Genomic DNA, 18151 nt, shown 5'->3' with positions numbered 1-18151 from the left:
GTTGGTCCTCCCTAGGACATTTTTCCCACACATTCAGATAATTTTGGGGTCTGACGTTCAAGAAAAATACAAATTCTCATGCGACCTTTCTAGAAATGAAATATCTCTTATGGGAAGGAAACGGTTTAATAAAGGGAATCATAAAATTAAAATTAGGCATAGAAATGAGAAATCACATAAAGCAGGAATACTGCAGAATAAGACTAATGACGGACAGACTGAAAGAAGTGGTAAAGTTTCTAGAGATAACCAGATTGATTCTGAACATGCTTCAGTCTCAGAAGTGAACTGTCAACCTGAAATGTACCGGATTTTGAGCGTTAAAATAGCAAGGGAACAAGGCAATACGGAAACAGAGTTAAAGGAGAATGGTCCAAGAACTATTGGGGTAAACTACATTGAGATAATAAATAGACCTAAAAATTCCTATAACAGACCGAGAAGGAACATGCACAGAAAACACGAAGTTAATATGCAACCTCAGCAACAAGCTAATTATGCAAGCTGCCTCTGTTTTCTTTTCATGCTCAGAAAGGCCATAGGTTGGTTGTTATGTTGCAATTTAGCTCTTGGTACAAAGGCTGCACACTTACTAACAGATTGTGCAAGCTCTATGAGTAAATTTAATGAAAATTTATTAGTTAACTCCAAAATTACAGGATAGAAATAAATTCAGGTATAATCTGAAGGTGGGTTATGCATGGAGAGTGGTGGGGAATTTGTGGATGTGTGGAGTGAGTTCGATGGGCGAAAGGATTTATATAAGATGGATGGGTTACATTTGAATGGAGTTGGTGTACGGAGGCTTGAAAAAGTGTTGATGAATGATGTGGAAGTGGATGTACAGACTCAGGGAAACTAGATTTATTAAAGGGGGGGGGGGAGTAGACATGCAGAGTTTAGGGAGGCAGTTCAGTGTATGAATGATTATAATATGCCCGAACGAGTACGAAGAACAACAAATCAGAATGGGATAGTTAGTATAAGGCATCAAAGTAGGGATGGGATTAATGGGCTTCTGCAATTCATATATACTAATGCCAGCAGGAGTATTAGGAACAAGAAGGAAGAATTCTTGGCCTTGGTTGGCACTTCCAGGCCACAGGTTGTTGTTATTAGTGAAACATGGCTGACAGAAGATGATAAAGCTAATGGGATTGAATGCGACGGGTATAGCGTGTTTAGGAGTGACAGGAAGAATAAAAAGGGGGGAGGAGTGTTATTGATGATAGCTGATGAGTAGCAGCCAAGGAGTATAGAAGTTGATCTGCAGGATAGAGAAAAGAGCACATTTGAGGCTGTTTGGTGTGAGATAGAATCTAGCAGATCAAAGTATACAATTGGGTGCTGCTATAGACCAGGTGATGGAATAGATGGTGGGGATAGTATGCATAGGCAAATAGAAGAAATGAGTGGAAGGAGGGTAATTATTATGGGTGATTTCAATTATGGTAACATTGACTGGAAAGAGGAGAGGGCACATGGGAGGAAGGAATTGGATTTTATGCGGTTATTAAGGGACAATTATCTGCGACAGCATGTAGTGGAAAATACCAGGGGGCAGAGAGTGCTTGACCTAGTAATTGCAACTGAGAATGTGGCTGTAACGAACATGACCATGTTACCACCAATTGGTGAGAGTGACCATAAGGTCATGACTTGAGAGGTGGCCAAAGGAGGGGAATTTACAATTAAGACAGGGTACATGTGGAATTACAGGGTTGGTAAGTATGACAAGCTTAGGAGTGTGCTTGGCTCAGTGCCATGGCATGTAAAACTGCAAGGGCTGGATGTTGATAGTGCATGGGAGGTGGTTAAGAAGTGTTTGCAGGACGCAATGGTTGCCTGTATACCAAGAGTCCGAATAATAAATCAAGTAGGAGTTAAATGGATGAATAACACTATTAAGCTTGAGCTGCAAAAAAAGAAACAATTGTGGAGGGAATTTAAGGAGAAAGGTGACTAGTAGGTGCAGGAACAGTATAAAGCTCAGGCCAGGATGGTAAGAAAAGCAAAGGCGGATTACGAAAGAAAATTGGCCATGCAGGCTAAAGAGAATCCCAAACAGTTTTTTCAATATCTTGCAAGTAAAAGGAAAAATGCTCATGGCAGAATGATTTTAAAAAATGCTGAAGGTAGGGAGGTAACTGAATCAGTTGATATAGTGGAATTACTGAGCGAGCACTTTGCAAGGGTATATCATCCAGGTGGTGACATTGCAGGAATGGAAGAATCAACAGCTTATACTGGAATTGTGATGAATGAAGTAGAGGTAACTAGTCTATTACAGAACCTCAATGTCAATACATCTATGGAAGTGGATGGCATACCAGAAGTATACAGCGGAAGAAAATACTTCCGCTGTATAAAGGTGGTTGCAAGGCTGTTGTTGAAAATTACTGGCCTATCAACATAACAGGAATCATTATCAAGGTCTTGGAGAAAATAGTCAAGAGGAAAATACAAGATTGGATAGATGAAAATGGGATACTGTATAGCGGACAACATGGTTTTGTGAAGGGTTGGTCATGCCTTAGTAACTTGCTCACGTATTATAACACAGTGATGGCAGAACTGGATAAGGGTAATGGGTTTACAGTGATTCTACTGGACCTTGCTAAGGCCTTTGACAAGAAACCACATGGAATTCTAATCAGTAAATTGCAACATATGGTGATGGATATAGGGTTGGTGAGATGGATAGGAGGGTGGTTGTCAGAGAGATATCAGAGAGTGGTTTATTCAGGAGTAGAGTCCACAAGATGGCCTGTGACTAGTGGTGTGCCACAAGGATCTGTTCTTGGACCACTGCTGTTTAATTTGTTCATTAATGATATAGGAAAGGATCTGAGAGGAACGGTTCATTTGTTTGCGGATGATGCAAAGTTGGGTAGGGCAATAGTGAATGCAGATGATGTCAAAATTTTGCAAGATGATTTGGATAGATTGGAGGTCTGGGCTAAGGAGAATGGATGTCAATTTAATGTGGCAAAATGTAAGGTTATACATTTTGGGGTGAAAATATTAGCAGCAGTTTACTACATTGGTGGAACGGTACTCCAGGAAATTGATGAGTCACGAGATTTAGGAGTGTTGGTGGATAGGAGTTGAAATTTAGGGGGAACATTTCAAAAGTGGCCAAATCAGCTCATCAAATCACTTGGTTGCTGAAGAATACATTGACAAGCAGAGACAAGCAGGTTATTGTTCCTCTGTATCGAGCCTTAATAAGACCCCATCAAGACCACTGTGCCCAGATTTGGCCACCTAGGTTTCTTCTTGATGGGGAGGAGGTGGAGGGGATCCAAAGGCGAGTGACCAAGATGATAGCAGGTCTGTGGAATGAACCTTATGAGAACAGGTTGAGGATTTGTGGGTTACAAAAATTGGTTGATAGGCAGAGGAGGGGAGATATGATTGAGACATTAAAATTACTGAAGGGTTTCTATAAAATTAATTCAGAAGATATTTTTGAGAACAGGGTTGGTTGTGGGAGGACTAGGGGACATCCATGGAAACTGGGCAAAAGTGTTGTTAGTAAGGGTGTTAGAGCTGGGTTCTTTACTTTTAGAGTGGTGAATGAGTGGAATGCGCTACCTGAGTCTGTGGTGGATGCTGTGACAGTGAATGAGTTTAAGGCAAGGTATGATAGATACTGTATGAATGTCGAATAGTTGTGATGAATATGATTTGGGGCCTCCCTCGATGAGTCTAAGGACTCCCTGGAGTTGTCCGTAATAATAACAATAATAATAATAAGGCACAAAATGATAAAGAGCATATTAAGTCCTGGAGAGATGTAAAGGAAGCTGATAAAATGGGTTATAAGTGAAATCTCTCCAGAAAATCTGCAAGAATGAAGTCCAAAAAATTTGTTAAAAATTTTTTTTTTTTGAGAAGAGGAAACCTTTGCTAAATCTTGAATAAAAGGGATTTTAGTAATATAATACCTTTTATTCAGATTTTACAAGTATACTAAATCCTGCTAAAATATTCTATATATCAATGAATAAACTTGGTGTATTACAATAATAGAAATAATGTTTTTTTTTTGAATTATGAATAATGTATTATCAATAGTTTTGTGTAAGAACAAAGGAGATTGTATTGTGTCTAAGTATGCCATAGTGAACAAAAAAAATTCCAGACAGGATTAAGAAGATTAAGTCATGACCTGAGGCTACTCTACACGTGCAGTGCGATATTGCACGGAGGTCTCCCATCTAATTGCACGGATGTCGGGTGTTGGGTGCAGAAAATTATGGCACCCGGTGGATGATGATGTAAACAAAAACGAAGGTCATCGGGACCATATAAATAGCAGTTCGCTATGTCGAAATGGGTCTTGTCTTGCCTTTTTCTCGGAGTACGAGTTCGAGTCGATCCGGTGTGCGTTCCCGTTTTCGGGTCAGCGAGGAGATTTGAGGTCATGTGGGATTCCGACCTGAAGTTACGATGTACGCTGTGGCAGCGGAGTTTTGCTAACGTTGTCGGAGATAATTTGTAATCGGCATCGGAGACCTGTGTTCCAGATAGAAAATTGCCGAGGGACCAACGCGACTAAGATAAGCTGTTTTAGAAGATATTAGATGCCGATTTTCCATGCCACCAAGTTCCTGATGTCTGCTGATAATTAAAAAGGATCTCACAAGCTCCCGGAAAAAGGTACCCCAGTTCAATGCTAAAGTCAAATGGGAACAGAAGGAGATGATTTCAGGGATCATTCAGAGAAGTACAGACCTGTTCAAGTAAGATCTTTCCACTGCTTAACTAGAGAAAAAGATTGTGATGGTGATTTAATTAAGGGACTTGTTTTATAGTGATACTTGAGGACTTCAGGCCTTATGCTGATAGTTAAAATATTTTGTTATATGTGAGAGAAGGTCTAGCTAAAATTTAAAGTGAAACATAGTGTATTTTACGTTATAGCTATTGCTTAAGCTTGCAGAATGTTATGTAAGATTGATCTGAGTATAATCATGATTAACGAGAGAAAATTAGTCATGTGGTCTTACTAGAATTGAATATGATGAGGAACTAAATTGTAAAGTACTCATTAGTTGTCATTTGAAGCACAGAAGCTAATTTACTTAGAACTTAAAATTTACCCATTGTACATTTCATTGATGTTAAATACATTGTTTTCTTGTTTAAATAACTTGCCCGATTTCTATTTCCAATGCACTACTCATAAAATTCGAATCTGTGCGAGTCGTAAAAATAGATATTGTCACGACTGCATAACAGAAAATTTAAGTTGATAGATTTACTTAGTTTTAAGAGAGAAAAGTTCCAGGTGGTTTACTGTGTTATTTTTCGGAGGGAGATTAAACTCCCACCCATGAATTTGGTGGCGCAGCTAGAAACTCAATAAATTTTCCAAATTCAGGCCTGAGGCGATTTCTTTGTTCTGTAAGTTTTGCACACGTGAGCTTTATTATTTGTGGCCATAAATCAGATGTATAATAAAGGTTAAGAAGAAAGGTTTAAATGAGATAACTATAGTTTTTAGAAAGGCACAGAAGACAAGATATAATTGAAGACTAAATAACATATTTAAAATAACAACATAAATGGCGCAGCCAGTAGGATGTGGTTTAGCTAATTAAATTTAGAGTATAAGCTATTCACAGCAAGTTGGTTTTGGATGCGGATCAGACAAGTGGAAGGCAAAAGTTATAATTTGTGTATTGTTGGAAAATTTTTGTATATTTTGCTGTAAACTGGATGCAAACATGACGGATCCCTTTAGTAGTTTAGGCATGAATGATAGTGAATTTTTTCGGTATATTAACCCACAGCAAGTGTTACCTCAGTTTTCGGGAGAAGATTCCGACGACGTCATTAGTTTTTTTTTGTTACATAGAAAGGTTGGAGGATGGACCGACTTTCAGTTGTTAGTCTTGCTCCGTAGTAAACTGGTGGAGAAGGCAAAAAAGCTCCCTTTACTCCTCTCCCATCCTCAAAAAGACCCTAGATTACTCTCGCTTTAAGACAGTCCTGATTTCTCAGTTCTCCAAACTGGGAAGTTCAGGACCAAATTTGTGGAAACACCAGAGGTGCACACAGAAGGATAGGGAGAGTGTAGCCGAATTTCACAACAGATTACTAACGGTGGTAAGTACGCTGAGTGTCCAAGATGAAGAAAAGCCTCACCTGGACTGGGCCATCTTCCAGCAGTTCAGACAGGGAGTCAAAGCAGAATTGAAAGAGACTGCATCTAACAAAAGGTTGACCAATCTATGTGACTGCTACAATGCTGTCAAAGAACGCGAACAAATGCTTGGAGACCTCTGTCCCGCAGCTGTTCCAGGTCTAATCAATGTAGTCAAAGAGAAAGGAAATCCAGAAAAGAGGCATGAACAAATCAAAGAAAATAGGGAAAAGAGAGAAAGACCTAAGGTGAGAGAAGGGATAGAAGAGAGAGTGACAGACCATTGATAAATAAATTGACAGGGTCCTATGCTGATACAGATAATATCAAGGCCTTGGTCAGACAAGAAATAGGAATTCTCCAAAAGCCTATTATGGATCGGTTGGATGAGGTGATGACACAACTGGGAACGTTTTCTGTAAGGACCTCAGAACTAGTCATAGCAGAACTAAGGAAACCACTAGGTTAATACAAGAAGAAATTGAGCGTCTACAAAGATCCCTTCTCAATCGGATGGATTCAGTAATGCAGAGGCTATCAGAAATCACCTCCCAACAAGCAACAGTAAATCCTCCGAGTCAAGGGAAAAACTATTGATCTGAGCAATGGTAGAGAACCCCCAAGGTGCTTCAAGTGTGACAAGATTGGACACCTTGCTCGTGACTGTTATGTAAACAGGAAACGCTTTGATAAGGGCCATAACGGAGAGTTAAACTCGCACACTTATACGAGCAGAGTATGGAATAAAGGGCAGGGAAAGAAGGAGCAGCCTAATGAATTGATGGTGATAGCTAGTGCATATGGAAAACAGTGCAAAGCCTTGCTGGACACTGGAGCCCGGTCATCCATCATGTCTGAGGACTTCTTTATGACAATACAGCCCTATATTAAGGATAATATCACCCATCTCAGGCGACATGTGAGAATATGAGGTGTTACAACCTCCAGCACTCCAGCTTCAAGATCGGTGAATCTCAAGATATATCTACCGGAATTCAAGTTGTGTGTTTGGCAAGAGTTTCTGGTCCTGTCAGGGTCCTTTCTCCCACACAATAAACTGATTCTGGGTAATGATTTCCTGTCAAGGTATAAATTTAGGTGTAGAAAGGAAGCAGATCAAAGGAAAAGGCCACAATCCTCGTCTAGAAGAAAGCCTTAATATAATTGCCCCCGCAAGTAAGAAGAATAATGTTAGATGTCAAGGAGAGCAGGAGAATCCAGTCTCAGACTGACAGTTCTCCAGGTACACTCGGTTTGGGGCAGGTATACCAAATGAACGAATATCAACCAGGGTGGGGGAAAGGAACTATGAGAACCAGAATCAAGACAGGATACGAGAACAAACCAGGTATAACCTTAGACCCGACAAAATGGTAGGGTAGACCTCACAGGAAGGGAGTTTATCCCCTGAGTGAACATACCTCTGATGAACGGAATTCTGACAAAAGGATCTTAACCTGGGATGCATCTCGGACAGCTAACCGAGGTGCAAAAGAAGGCATAAGTAGGGCAAATAGGAGAAGGAAACTTAAAAAGGGAAAAAACAGTCAGGATAAAGCACATAGCAGAATTCAGTGCCTACAATTTACCAGGTGTTTCTTCAATAAGCAGCAAGTTCCCGAAGGAATGAGGAGAGAAGGAACAGAAAGTTTGTTAGTTGACAGGAAGGAATCCAAGGGGATGGATGAATTACACCAACAGAAAGCTAAATGACAATGTTGTCAAAAACAAGGGCACACTTTACTTCTATAATCTGGGGAATCCACAGCATTAAGAGTGGATAAGGAGCAGGAAATCCTTGACAAAAATTGGAACTCCGGATGTAAGAAAAAATTTATGAAAAATTTTTTAAGAGGGAAGGAACCTTTGTTAAATTTGTAATTTTTGTAAACTTCATAAGAAAATTTACTTGATCACAATTTTACAAGTAGAAACCTTAATAAGAAAATCGTGCTTTCATCTAAGTATAAAATGAAATGAATATATCAAAAAAAATAATTATTAACTCATATAAGAACATTGATTGTATAATATTAGAAAAATGAGATAATTAATTTACAGCATTTAGTTATAAGAATTTTGCATGTAAAAGACTTGCTTGTTATATACTTGAAACAAGAGATTGTAAGTTATGCTAATTCTTAGATAAAATAGGTGAGCTGATAGAGTTTGATAAAGCTGATTCATAGGGTTACCTAGAACCGAAGTAAAGTCCAAGGTCACGGTTTCCAATTTAGACACTGCCGTGGGTCAGTCGCATGCACACAGCCCACCAAAGATGGAAGGTTCAGCAGTGAGACGCCACCCTAAAAGGGTTAGGACCCCCCCCCTCCCACGAGGTCTTTTGCCAGTTTTCGTTTGGAGGTTACCTTATGCAGTTTCCTGAGTGACGGTCAGGAGGCCCCTCCGTCTGCCACAACATGGAATATTACTAAGTGGGATTTAGGTCCAATTTTCCTACCATCGAGAACAAAGGACGCCACATGGTCGGGAAGAAGGGCATTTACCGCATACTAAGCCAACCCTAGTCTAAAGGAAGGAGACTATCACTGGAAATTGTGGATATCCTCATGGCGAATCTGATGACTGCAGAACAGCAGATAGATCGTGTTTCCTTAGAAGCCTGATATACTGCAACCGAGATGGCCTTCATGTTCCGAAGTACCACAAATATGTCCCACTACGGAAGGAGATTTTCTTCAGGAATTGCAGACAAGTAACATCTAGTAGAAGAGTTTCATCAAACGGTATTGTGGAAAGTTTTATGTTAATTCTGTCAATTTAATATGGCTGTAATTGTAATTCATATTACTAAGCAATTGAAGGACTTGAATGAGAGTTGAACTAGGACTTTAGCTCACTTAATAGTATAGAGAAAGAGGGAACTAGTTTATCAGTATTACTGAATGAGCGATGGTGTGTACAGATACTAGTATATGTAATTTACCCTTAACTGAGAAAGGTCAAAAGAACTGAATGTGGCATTCATTGTAGTAACGGAATTGCTAAGCCCACATAACTCTTGTAAATTAATGTGTGTAATCCAATTGTGTCTAATTGAATTATTGTGTCATATTATTGTGCTTAAGCAGGTGAAAGATTTAAGCCAACTCAGTCACTGACAGGAAAGCCCCTTTATCTTGTGTGTGTAGAGTCCTTTGCGGAGGCATAACAGTTTATCTCACATGCTGGTGTGAAATTTTCATTTTTTGTATTTTGCCTATCTTATTAACATTGTATCATCTTAGTAATGAATTGTAGTTTTTAGAATTTTTAGAATTGAGGATTGGACATTAGGTCAGAAGCCCTGGTCGGTTCTCTGCATTCAGTTGCATAACTGAGTGAAGGTCTCCTCTCAGTTATACAGCTCTGACCCTTAAGCACCCAATCTCTTAATGATTTTAATTTAAGAGATTAGATTACATATGAGATATGAACCTCTTGGGATACAAACCTGTGTGCAAGCTAGATTTGGAGTTTAGTTTTGGTGTTTTCTTTTTCTTTTGAATTTAAGAGGGTTAATCACTTGGAAGTGTGTGATGTGAGAGAGAAAGTAAGTTAATATGCCCCCCCCCCCCCCCACATATTATGATAACATAATCATATCACAGAATGCCTTATCATGAAACAAAATTTTATAGTGTGCATTCTGATCAAACAGCATAATTTAACACACTTACCAACATTCAGTGACATTCATAGCTGATGGACAGGGAGGAAGGGCAGTTAAAAGATATCCTGTTAGTACACTGAGAAAACAGAGATAGAAGGCCAGATTTGAATAATACACATAACGACCATATGTATTCCATTTGTGCGCAAGAAGACTACAACTTAGAGGATGAGATAACAAATTCTGCTGTCCACGTGATGCCTGAAAGAAATATTAAATCCATTTTATTAACACTTTAATTTTTTAAATGATATGAATTAAGTTTCTCTGGAGTTTATGACAAGCCTTTACAGAACCGTCAGCAGTTTGTAATTCTTAGGTATTTTTTTTATTTTCACAAAACTGAATAATTTCAACAGTTAAAACTAGATATTTATTACCATTTGTAAATAAATGCCTTAACTGCCCGTCTTCTAGGGAGTTCCCCCCAGGATGAATCTATCTACAACTAACTACTTGAACATATCAAGTAACTCCTTGATACAGTGTATAATTTTTCCAACTCTGTGTTAGCCATTATTCACTTGTTTTCTATTAACTTCAGAATTCAGTCAAAAATAGAGTAATTGCTCATGCATGTAACTATTATACAATAGTATAATGGGTGGGGCAAGAGAGTGCTGCTAAACTAGAGTAGAATATGATATCCACATTCGTTTAGAGCTGCTTTTAGTTGTTATCAGCAAGATAATATTCCAAAAACAACTAATAAACTAAACTGAATACAGTAGCTGTAACCCACATTGCATTAACCTCTAAATGACAGGTAGGTTGGTTGGTCCTTATGCCTGAGAATATGTATATTGTTTTTCTGCAGAGATATGTTGGCTTACCATAAGTTATATGCAGTATTAATTGGAAGAATGACTTGTCCTTCTTTTGCTGATTTGAACCATGTAACAGACAACTACATCCTTCAAGAGAAAAGCCTTCTTTGTCTAAAGTGCCTAACTCATTGGCACTAACGACCACTTTTAATCTATAATTAGTAGCAAGAATGTCGTGGGGAAAAATGAATGCACATTTGAAAGAGAATGATGGTGTGAAAGAGAGGCGAAAAAATGTTAAAAAATCAGTAAAAAAAGAAAACTAGTGATTTAAAAACTGTAACAGATGTTAAAAAGGACGAAAGTGAGGTGAGAGTGGCGGAAGGAAACGAAATTGAGAGAACAACTGAAACTGGAAATGCCGTGATGCAGGAATCGAAAGTGGAAAAAATCGCACAGAAGGATGAATGAGAGTGAAAGTGAGAAGAGGGTGTTGAGAGTTAGAAAATTATAAAGATTGAATTATAGAGAGAATGTGACGCGAGATTCGGAAGTTGAATTGGATTGGATGAGGAAAGAGATGAAATGAATGTGGAATGAAATTAAGAAAATTCGGGTAAAAACTATTAAAACTAATCATGATGGCACGAAAGAGTTAACGAAAAATGATCGAGTGACATTATATGGTGACTCCATCATTAAAGATGTGCTGGATGATGCACAAGGTATGTTTTCCATGTGGTAAAATGAGTAGAGTGATTGAGGCATTGGATATGAGGAGGGAGCGAGCAAAGGAGTTGATAATTTTAATTGGCTTGAATGATTTGACAGAGGATAAAGAGCAAGTCAGAATGAATATCAGGAGGCTGCTTAGAAGGATAAAAGAGAATAGTGTGACAGGAAGGGTAGCGAGCATGTTGCCTAGGTATGACAGTGGTGAGATGAGGCAGAGAGCAAGGATTAGGAATGACATGCTGGCTGAAATGTGTGAGGAGACAGGAGTACAATTTGTTAATGTGTGGAATGAGTTTGAAGGAAGAAGTGAACTGTATGGAAGCGATGGACTGCATTTGAGTGGTTATGGTGTGAGTCGCCATAACCACTCAAATGTGACAGGAGAGATTGAAGAGGTGGTTATGAATGAGGAAGTGAGTGGTATGAGTATAGAAAATGAGAGAATGGGTGTGCAAGAAGAGCAGGGAAATGGGGAGGCTCAAGGTAGACAGGGGTACACAGCATGAGAAAGGTGGATGCTCCGAGAGGAGGTGAGATCATGTGTAGACAGGAAAGAAATGGGATGACCTGGGATCAAGAGGAAACAGTTGGAATTGAAAAGGGTTTTAAAATGAATAAGCAGAAAGGAAAATGGCCCCAGTTGAGTATGGAGAGATCGCATCGAGTGAGTGGTACTAGTGGAACTAGCTGTAGGTCCAGAAATGAGCTGTCGTGTTTGTATACAAATGCTAGAAGTATAAGAAACAAGGCAGATGAAATAGTTGCATTGATTGTGTCTGTTCACCCAAAAGATTGTCAGAATAAGTGAGACATGGTTAGATGAGGACGACAACCTGACAGGAATAGAGATGGAAGGATATGATGTGTTTCGTGAGGATAGAAGGGATAAAAAGGGAGGGGGGAGTGATATTGATGATAGAGAAAGAGTTATGTCCATACAAAGTAGAGATGAGATGCAAGAGGGAAATAGTGCCAGTGGTTTTGAGGCAGTATGGTGTGAGATAGAGGTGAATGGAATCAAATACTTGGTTGGATGTTGTTATAGACCAGGTAATGTGGATGGTGGTGATAATGAAATGTATAATCAAATTAGTCAAGCAAATAAGAAAAGGGTGATCATTATGGGTGATTATAATTATGGCAATATAGACTGAAATGATGAGATAGCAACTGGAAGTAAAGAAAATGAGTTTCTCGAGTTTTTGAGGGATAACTACCTCAGACAGCATGTAACAGAGGGCACGTGAGGATTGAGGGTCTTGGATTTGGTCACTCATCAGAGGATGTAATTATAAATGAGGTGTCAAATTCAAATCATCCACCAATTGGTGAGAGTGACCATGAGGTGATTACCTGGGTGGTTGCCAGCAGTGTGAGGACCTCTGTGAAAAAAGGATATAGGTGGAACTACAAGGGAGGGGGGGGATTATGAAGAGCTCAGGAGACAGCTTGCAGGTGTAGCATGGAATGAGAAGTTAACTGGAAAAGAGATCAATGCAGCTTGGGGGATTTTCAAAAACTATCTAGTAGATGCAATGTCTAAGTGTATTCCAAGGGTGAGAACGTTAAATAAGGTAGGTGTGAGATGGATGAATAAAGAGATTAAGCATGCGATACAGAGAAAGAGGGCATTGTGGAGGCAGCATAAGAGAAGTGGAAGTAACCAATTTCATGAGGTCTACAAAGACAAGGCAAGGAGGGTGACTTGGTTGGTGAGGGTAGCTAAAGAGAGGTATGAACAGCAGTTAGCTAATGAAGCCAAAAAGAATCCTAAGGAGTTCTTTCAATATGTAGCCAGCAAAAGAAAGAATGATTATGGAAGGATGACACTGATAGAAGAAAATGGTATAAAGACAGCTGTTGCAGAATATGGTGGAGATACTTAATCAGCAATTCATAAAGGTCTCTCAATCTTGTGAATGTGACTTCATGGAGAGATTGAGAGCAGTAGATGATGGGGAGGAGAGACTGACTGTAAGTGAGCAAGAGGTGTATGGGGAGTTGAGTAAACTAGATGTTAATAAGGCTGTGGGACTTGATAATATATCACCATGTATTCTGAAGGAATGTGCCAGGGAGCTGACACATGTCTTGACATATATTTTTAATAAGAATCTTGCCCTCAGTCAAGTCCCTAAGGAGTGGAAGGAGGGTAAGATTGTGCCACTTCATAAAGGAGGTGATCGAACTCAAGCATCAAACTATAGGCCTATCTGTGTGTCAGGTGTTGTGGTTAAGTTGTTGGAGAAGCTTGTGAGAACTAGGATCCAGAGTTGGGTTGACAACAATGGTATTATGTTTGATGGACAGCATGGATTTGCTAAAGGGAGGTCATGTTTTAGTAATCTACTTTCTTATTACAATAAAGTGACTGCTTCCTTGGACAGAGGAGAAGGATACACAGTAATATACTTAGATTTCGCAAAGGCTTTTGATAGAGTACCTCATGATAAATTGATAGTCAAACTAGAGCAGATGGGGTTGAATATTAGATTAGTGCATTGGATTGGACACTGGCTATCTGATAGGTATCAATAAGTTGTGTATTGGGGAGTGATATCCAGGAAAAGGAAAGTCACTAGTGGAGTGTGCCTCTGTTTTGGGGCCATTACTGTTTAACTTGTATATTAACGATATAGGTGAAGATTTGGATGACGATATTCAGTTGTTTGCAGATGATGCAAAGTTGGGATGAACCATGAAGAGTAGTAAAGATGTTGTGGCCTTACAAGAAGACTTGAATAAATTGAGTGATTGGGTACAGAAATGAAGATGTGAGTTCAATGTTGCAAAATGTAAGGTTTTAAAATTTGGAAAACAAACAAAGATGGGATGCCGAATTTATGCTGTGATAGTGGATAAGGATCTGAAATTTAGGGGGACACATAGCAAAAATTGTGAAGACAACACAAAGGCTTCTGGGAATGATGCGGAGTACACTGACGTGTAGAAGTAGGGAGATTCTTGTTCCGTTGTATAAGGCTTTGATTAGGCCACACATGGACTATTGTGTCCAGATTTGGTCACCTGGTTTTCAGAAGGATGAAGAGATGTTGGAAAGGGTCCAAAGGCAATTGACTAAGGTAATTTCTGACCTCTGGAATGTCGAGTATGAGGAAAGATTGAGAAGATGTAATGTGCAGAGTCTGGTGGACCAGAGGAAGAGGTGAGATATGAAAGAGACCTACAAGTTGGTAAGGGGGTTGTTATAGGATCAATGCTGGAGAAGTTCTAAAAATAGTGGGAGATTGGGGGGGGGGGGAGAACCAGAGGTCATCCCTGGAAACTGTATAAAGAGGGTGTGGGTAAGGGAATGAGAGGCAGGTTTTTTTCATGCAGAGTTGTAAATGATTGAAATGCTTTGCCTGAGAGTGGTGTCTGCAAGGAGTTTGAATGTGTTCAAGGCACAGTATGGTGAGCTGTGTGTGTGTGATAAAAGGACCTCCGAGATGAGTCTTTGACTCCATGAGGTCTTGGGGTAATAATAATAATAATTCATCTTCTCAATTACTTTTTTTTTCTCCTTGATTAGAGATGGAATAGCAACTAAATGGTCTGCTGAGGTTGATTCTAACACAACTTCTATAATACAGACCACCACCTCTTTTCTTTAAGTATTCAAACCATCATGTCTAAACTGGCTGCATACCCCCCCCTCCTTTCACACCCATCAAGGTTTGGACAATGTTGTAAATTTCCAAGGTCTGATCATATATATATTTTTTTAAATGTTAATCTCACTGATGAAAGATTCATAATCTATATCACATTAGGTATGGTAGATGGGCAAGAGTTTGGATATTTTTTTTATTTTTAATGAAAAACCCATACATGAGAGGTTGGCTGATCAACATACAGTACATTAGTACTATATATGGGTAATGGGTTGGGAAGGGAGGAATTTGTTTACATTTGATTTAAAAGAATATATACTGCATTCATTGGAAAACACATTGGGGGAAAGACTGTTCCAGTGAATGGATGTTGAGCAGCAGCTGCACATGTTGCAACAAGCTTAGTACTAAGTGGGGATATTACTGATGCTATTTCAGATGAACATTTGCCATGAAAATATTTATAGAATACACATATTGAAGAAACCAAACACCTGTATGAAAGTGGGAGGAGAGAGTTGGTAAGAGATGGGTAATTAATAAGTCTAACTGCTCTCCTATGTATTGAAACAAGCATTTTGAGAGAGAGAGCTTTTAGGGGGTTCCACTCCAAATGTGTGAGCAGTATTCAATAGCTGAGCAAATTTGTGATTTGTATAAGGTTAACAGTTGTTCAGAGGTGAAGTAACTTCTTGAGCAAAAGAGAAATCCTAGTTTTTTAGAAGCTGAGGATGCAATGGTTGTGATGTCTTTATGCCAGGACAGGCTTGATGTCAAGGTAATTTCAAGAAGAGAAATCGCATCTTGTCTAGAAATTTGGGTGTTGTCAAAAATAATACTTGAAGAAAATGGTTCTTTTTTTTTCTGAGAAATAAGACAGAACTGGGTTTTACTAGCATTGAAATTGACGAGGTTATCTGAATCCCATTGAAGGATGGCATGAAGATCAGAATTGAGGACAGTGGTGGTTGATGTTCTGTAGGTTGAAGTGAATTGTGTGTATTTAAGGTTTATCAAATGAAAGGGGAAGTGCAATGTGCTATCATCCGCAAAACTGTGTATTGGGTTGGAGGTCACCTGAAATAGGTCATTGATATATAGCAGGAAGAGGATTGGTGAGAAGACAGAACCTTGTGGAACCCCAGTATTAGTTGAATGGTGAGAGGAGAGGGAATCATTCACCATCACTCGTATTGTGCATCCAGACAGAAAGCTGGCAATCCAACTACAGTTCTGAGACCCAAACAATGGAAGTTTGCTTAGTAAGCCTTTGTGCTAGACCCAGTCAAAAGCCTATGGAGATATCAAGTGCAACCACTTGAGATTCATCAAACTTCTCATGGTATCTGTCCAGAGATGGGTGACATATGTAAGCAGATCTCTTGATCAGCAGCAATGGAATCCATACTGGTGGTCATTTATTCGCTGGGTGCCTTCGAGGTAATGTGTAGGGGAGTTGGGAATTGATGATTTTTTCCCATTACTTTAGATATGACTGAAGTGAGTGAGATAGGGCAGTAGTTAGTGATTTGCAGTAGTTAGTGATTTATTGTCCTTCTTGAGAATGGGGTTGAATATAGGCCAGTTTCCAGACTGTGGAATTAGATACCAGTGGAGGAGTAAAAGAGTATATATAGGTGACATAGGATAGGAGTCAGTTCTGATGCATAAACCTTCAGGACAATTGGAGGAATGCCATCAGGATAGGAAACTTTTTTTGCATCTAATTTGGACAGTATTTTTTGGATCTCTTTCTAGCAAAATTTTTCTATCATTCCCGACCATTCCAGATGCCCAACATACAATGTTGGGCATCTGGAATGGTCGGGGAGGGGGGGAGGGGGTTATTTACCATTGTCAGTTATGTGTGCATTGGAAGTGACGTGTGAAACCAAGAAACTAGGTTTTCTATCAGTAATGATGCAATAGAGCTATCTGGGTATGATTGCCTTGCTGAGAGGCCAAAAGGCTTGGATAACGTTGGAGCCCTGCTCTGGAGACTAAACATGGTACTTTTTTCAAGCCATTTCACTGTTTCAACCTGCACAGTGAAAACTTTCTACCATCTAAAGAGGTTCACAAAGCCACAATGGGTTTAAAGCTACAGCCTACTACTCAAAGTGGATCTGCAATCCATTCAGCCATGCAGGCTCGCATTTACAAAGTCGAAAGAAATTTGTGCTGAGTCTCTACTTCAGATGCTTAATCCTTTCTCCATTGTTTCCAAGCTAATCACATTGCATAAGTTACCTTATTAGAAATCTACACTAGCTCTAATTACAATTTCGTTCTTTTTAATAGTTCTTAGTACCAGACCTACTCACATCAAAATGCCACCCATTTTGCTGCAAATGCAGAGCAAGTCAAGGAGCAAGCAATGTACCACTGAGGGACATATACAAGTGACAGGTCTGAGACCCTGCACTAACCAAAACAAGGTGACAATTCTATCATGTTCCAAGTATATTCTATGGTCAATGAGTGCTTTCCAAACTGAAAAACATGAGGGAATTTTTTTTTTTTTTTTTTTATAATTTGGCAAGATTTCCATTAGCCCGCTTGTAATATTACCTAACAGACTTATAGTTTAATTTTTTAATCAATGTTGCAGGGTTCTTCACTATTGGAATATATGTTGATGTATATCTGATAATAATTCTTTTAATTAATTAGTCTGTGTTAAGGATTATCACAGCATTTCCTTTGCCTCTATTTTTAACTGTCTGTGTTTAATCCTAAATTTCTCAAGGCTGCTTTTTGGAGGATGTGCATTTTTTTTTTTTTTTTAAGCAAAGTAGAGGCTTCCAGTTTAATAACATCATACCTACACTGTATTTCTATTCTATATTAAAGGTGCAATAGATACTCAAGGCCTGTTCTTGAAACAACACAAAATTAGAACAGTCTACAAACCTCTGGATAATGTTTTCCACTTTCCAGAAAAATCAAGATTCTCTTTTCTTTCAGATGTCTATAGTATCCCATATGAATATGGGATCCAGTATTTTGGACAGACAGAATGGGGCAAAAAAAGTATATTTGGTATGAACAACCTAAAAGTGGACTAGCACAACTGCCTTGAATGAATATCATTTCATCAAGTGGAAAGAAATGAGGCTACTACAGATCCCAATTCAAATAACAGAGACAGTTCCTAGAAGCAGCTCATGTTCTACAGAACCAAGTGAACTGCAAGAGAGCTGATGAT

The 18151-nt window shown here is 39.0% G+C and overlaps 1 protein-coding gene across 1 annotated transcript in view; it reads right to left on the bottom strand.

Annotated features, from left to right (window-relative positions):
* Positions 1-18151, bottom strand: part of LOC150109149 (transient receptor potential cation channel subfamily A member 1 homolog) — a 475501-nt gene that overhangs the window by 126653 nt on the left and 330697 nt on the right. Inside the window, exon 18 of the mRNA XM_090411752.1 lies at positions 9835-10028. Within this exon, the coding sequence (XP_090267878.1) occupies positions 9835-10028 (194 nt within the window). The remainder of the gene's footprint in view (positions 1-9834; positions 10029-18151) is intronic.

The sequence above is a fragment of the Typopeltis vanoorti genome, chromosome 2 (genome assembly GCF_054136105.1).
Source record: "Typopeltis vanoorti isolate ZY-2024b chromosome 2, IOZ_Tvanoo_1.0, whole genome shotgun sequence".
Lineage (NCBI taxonomy): Eukaryota > Metazoa > Arthropoda > Arachnida > Uropygi > Thelyphonidae > Typopeltis > Typopeltis vanoorti.
The sequence above is the reverse complement of the archived record's forward strand: the minus strand, read 5'-3'. Positions and strand labels throughout refer to the sequence as shown.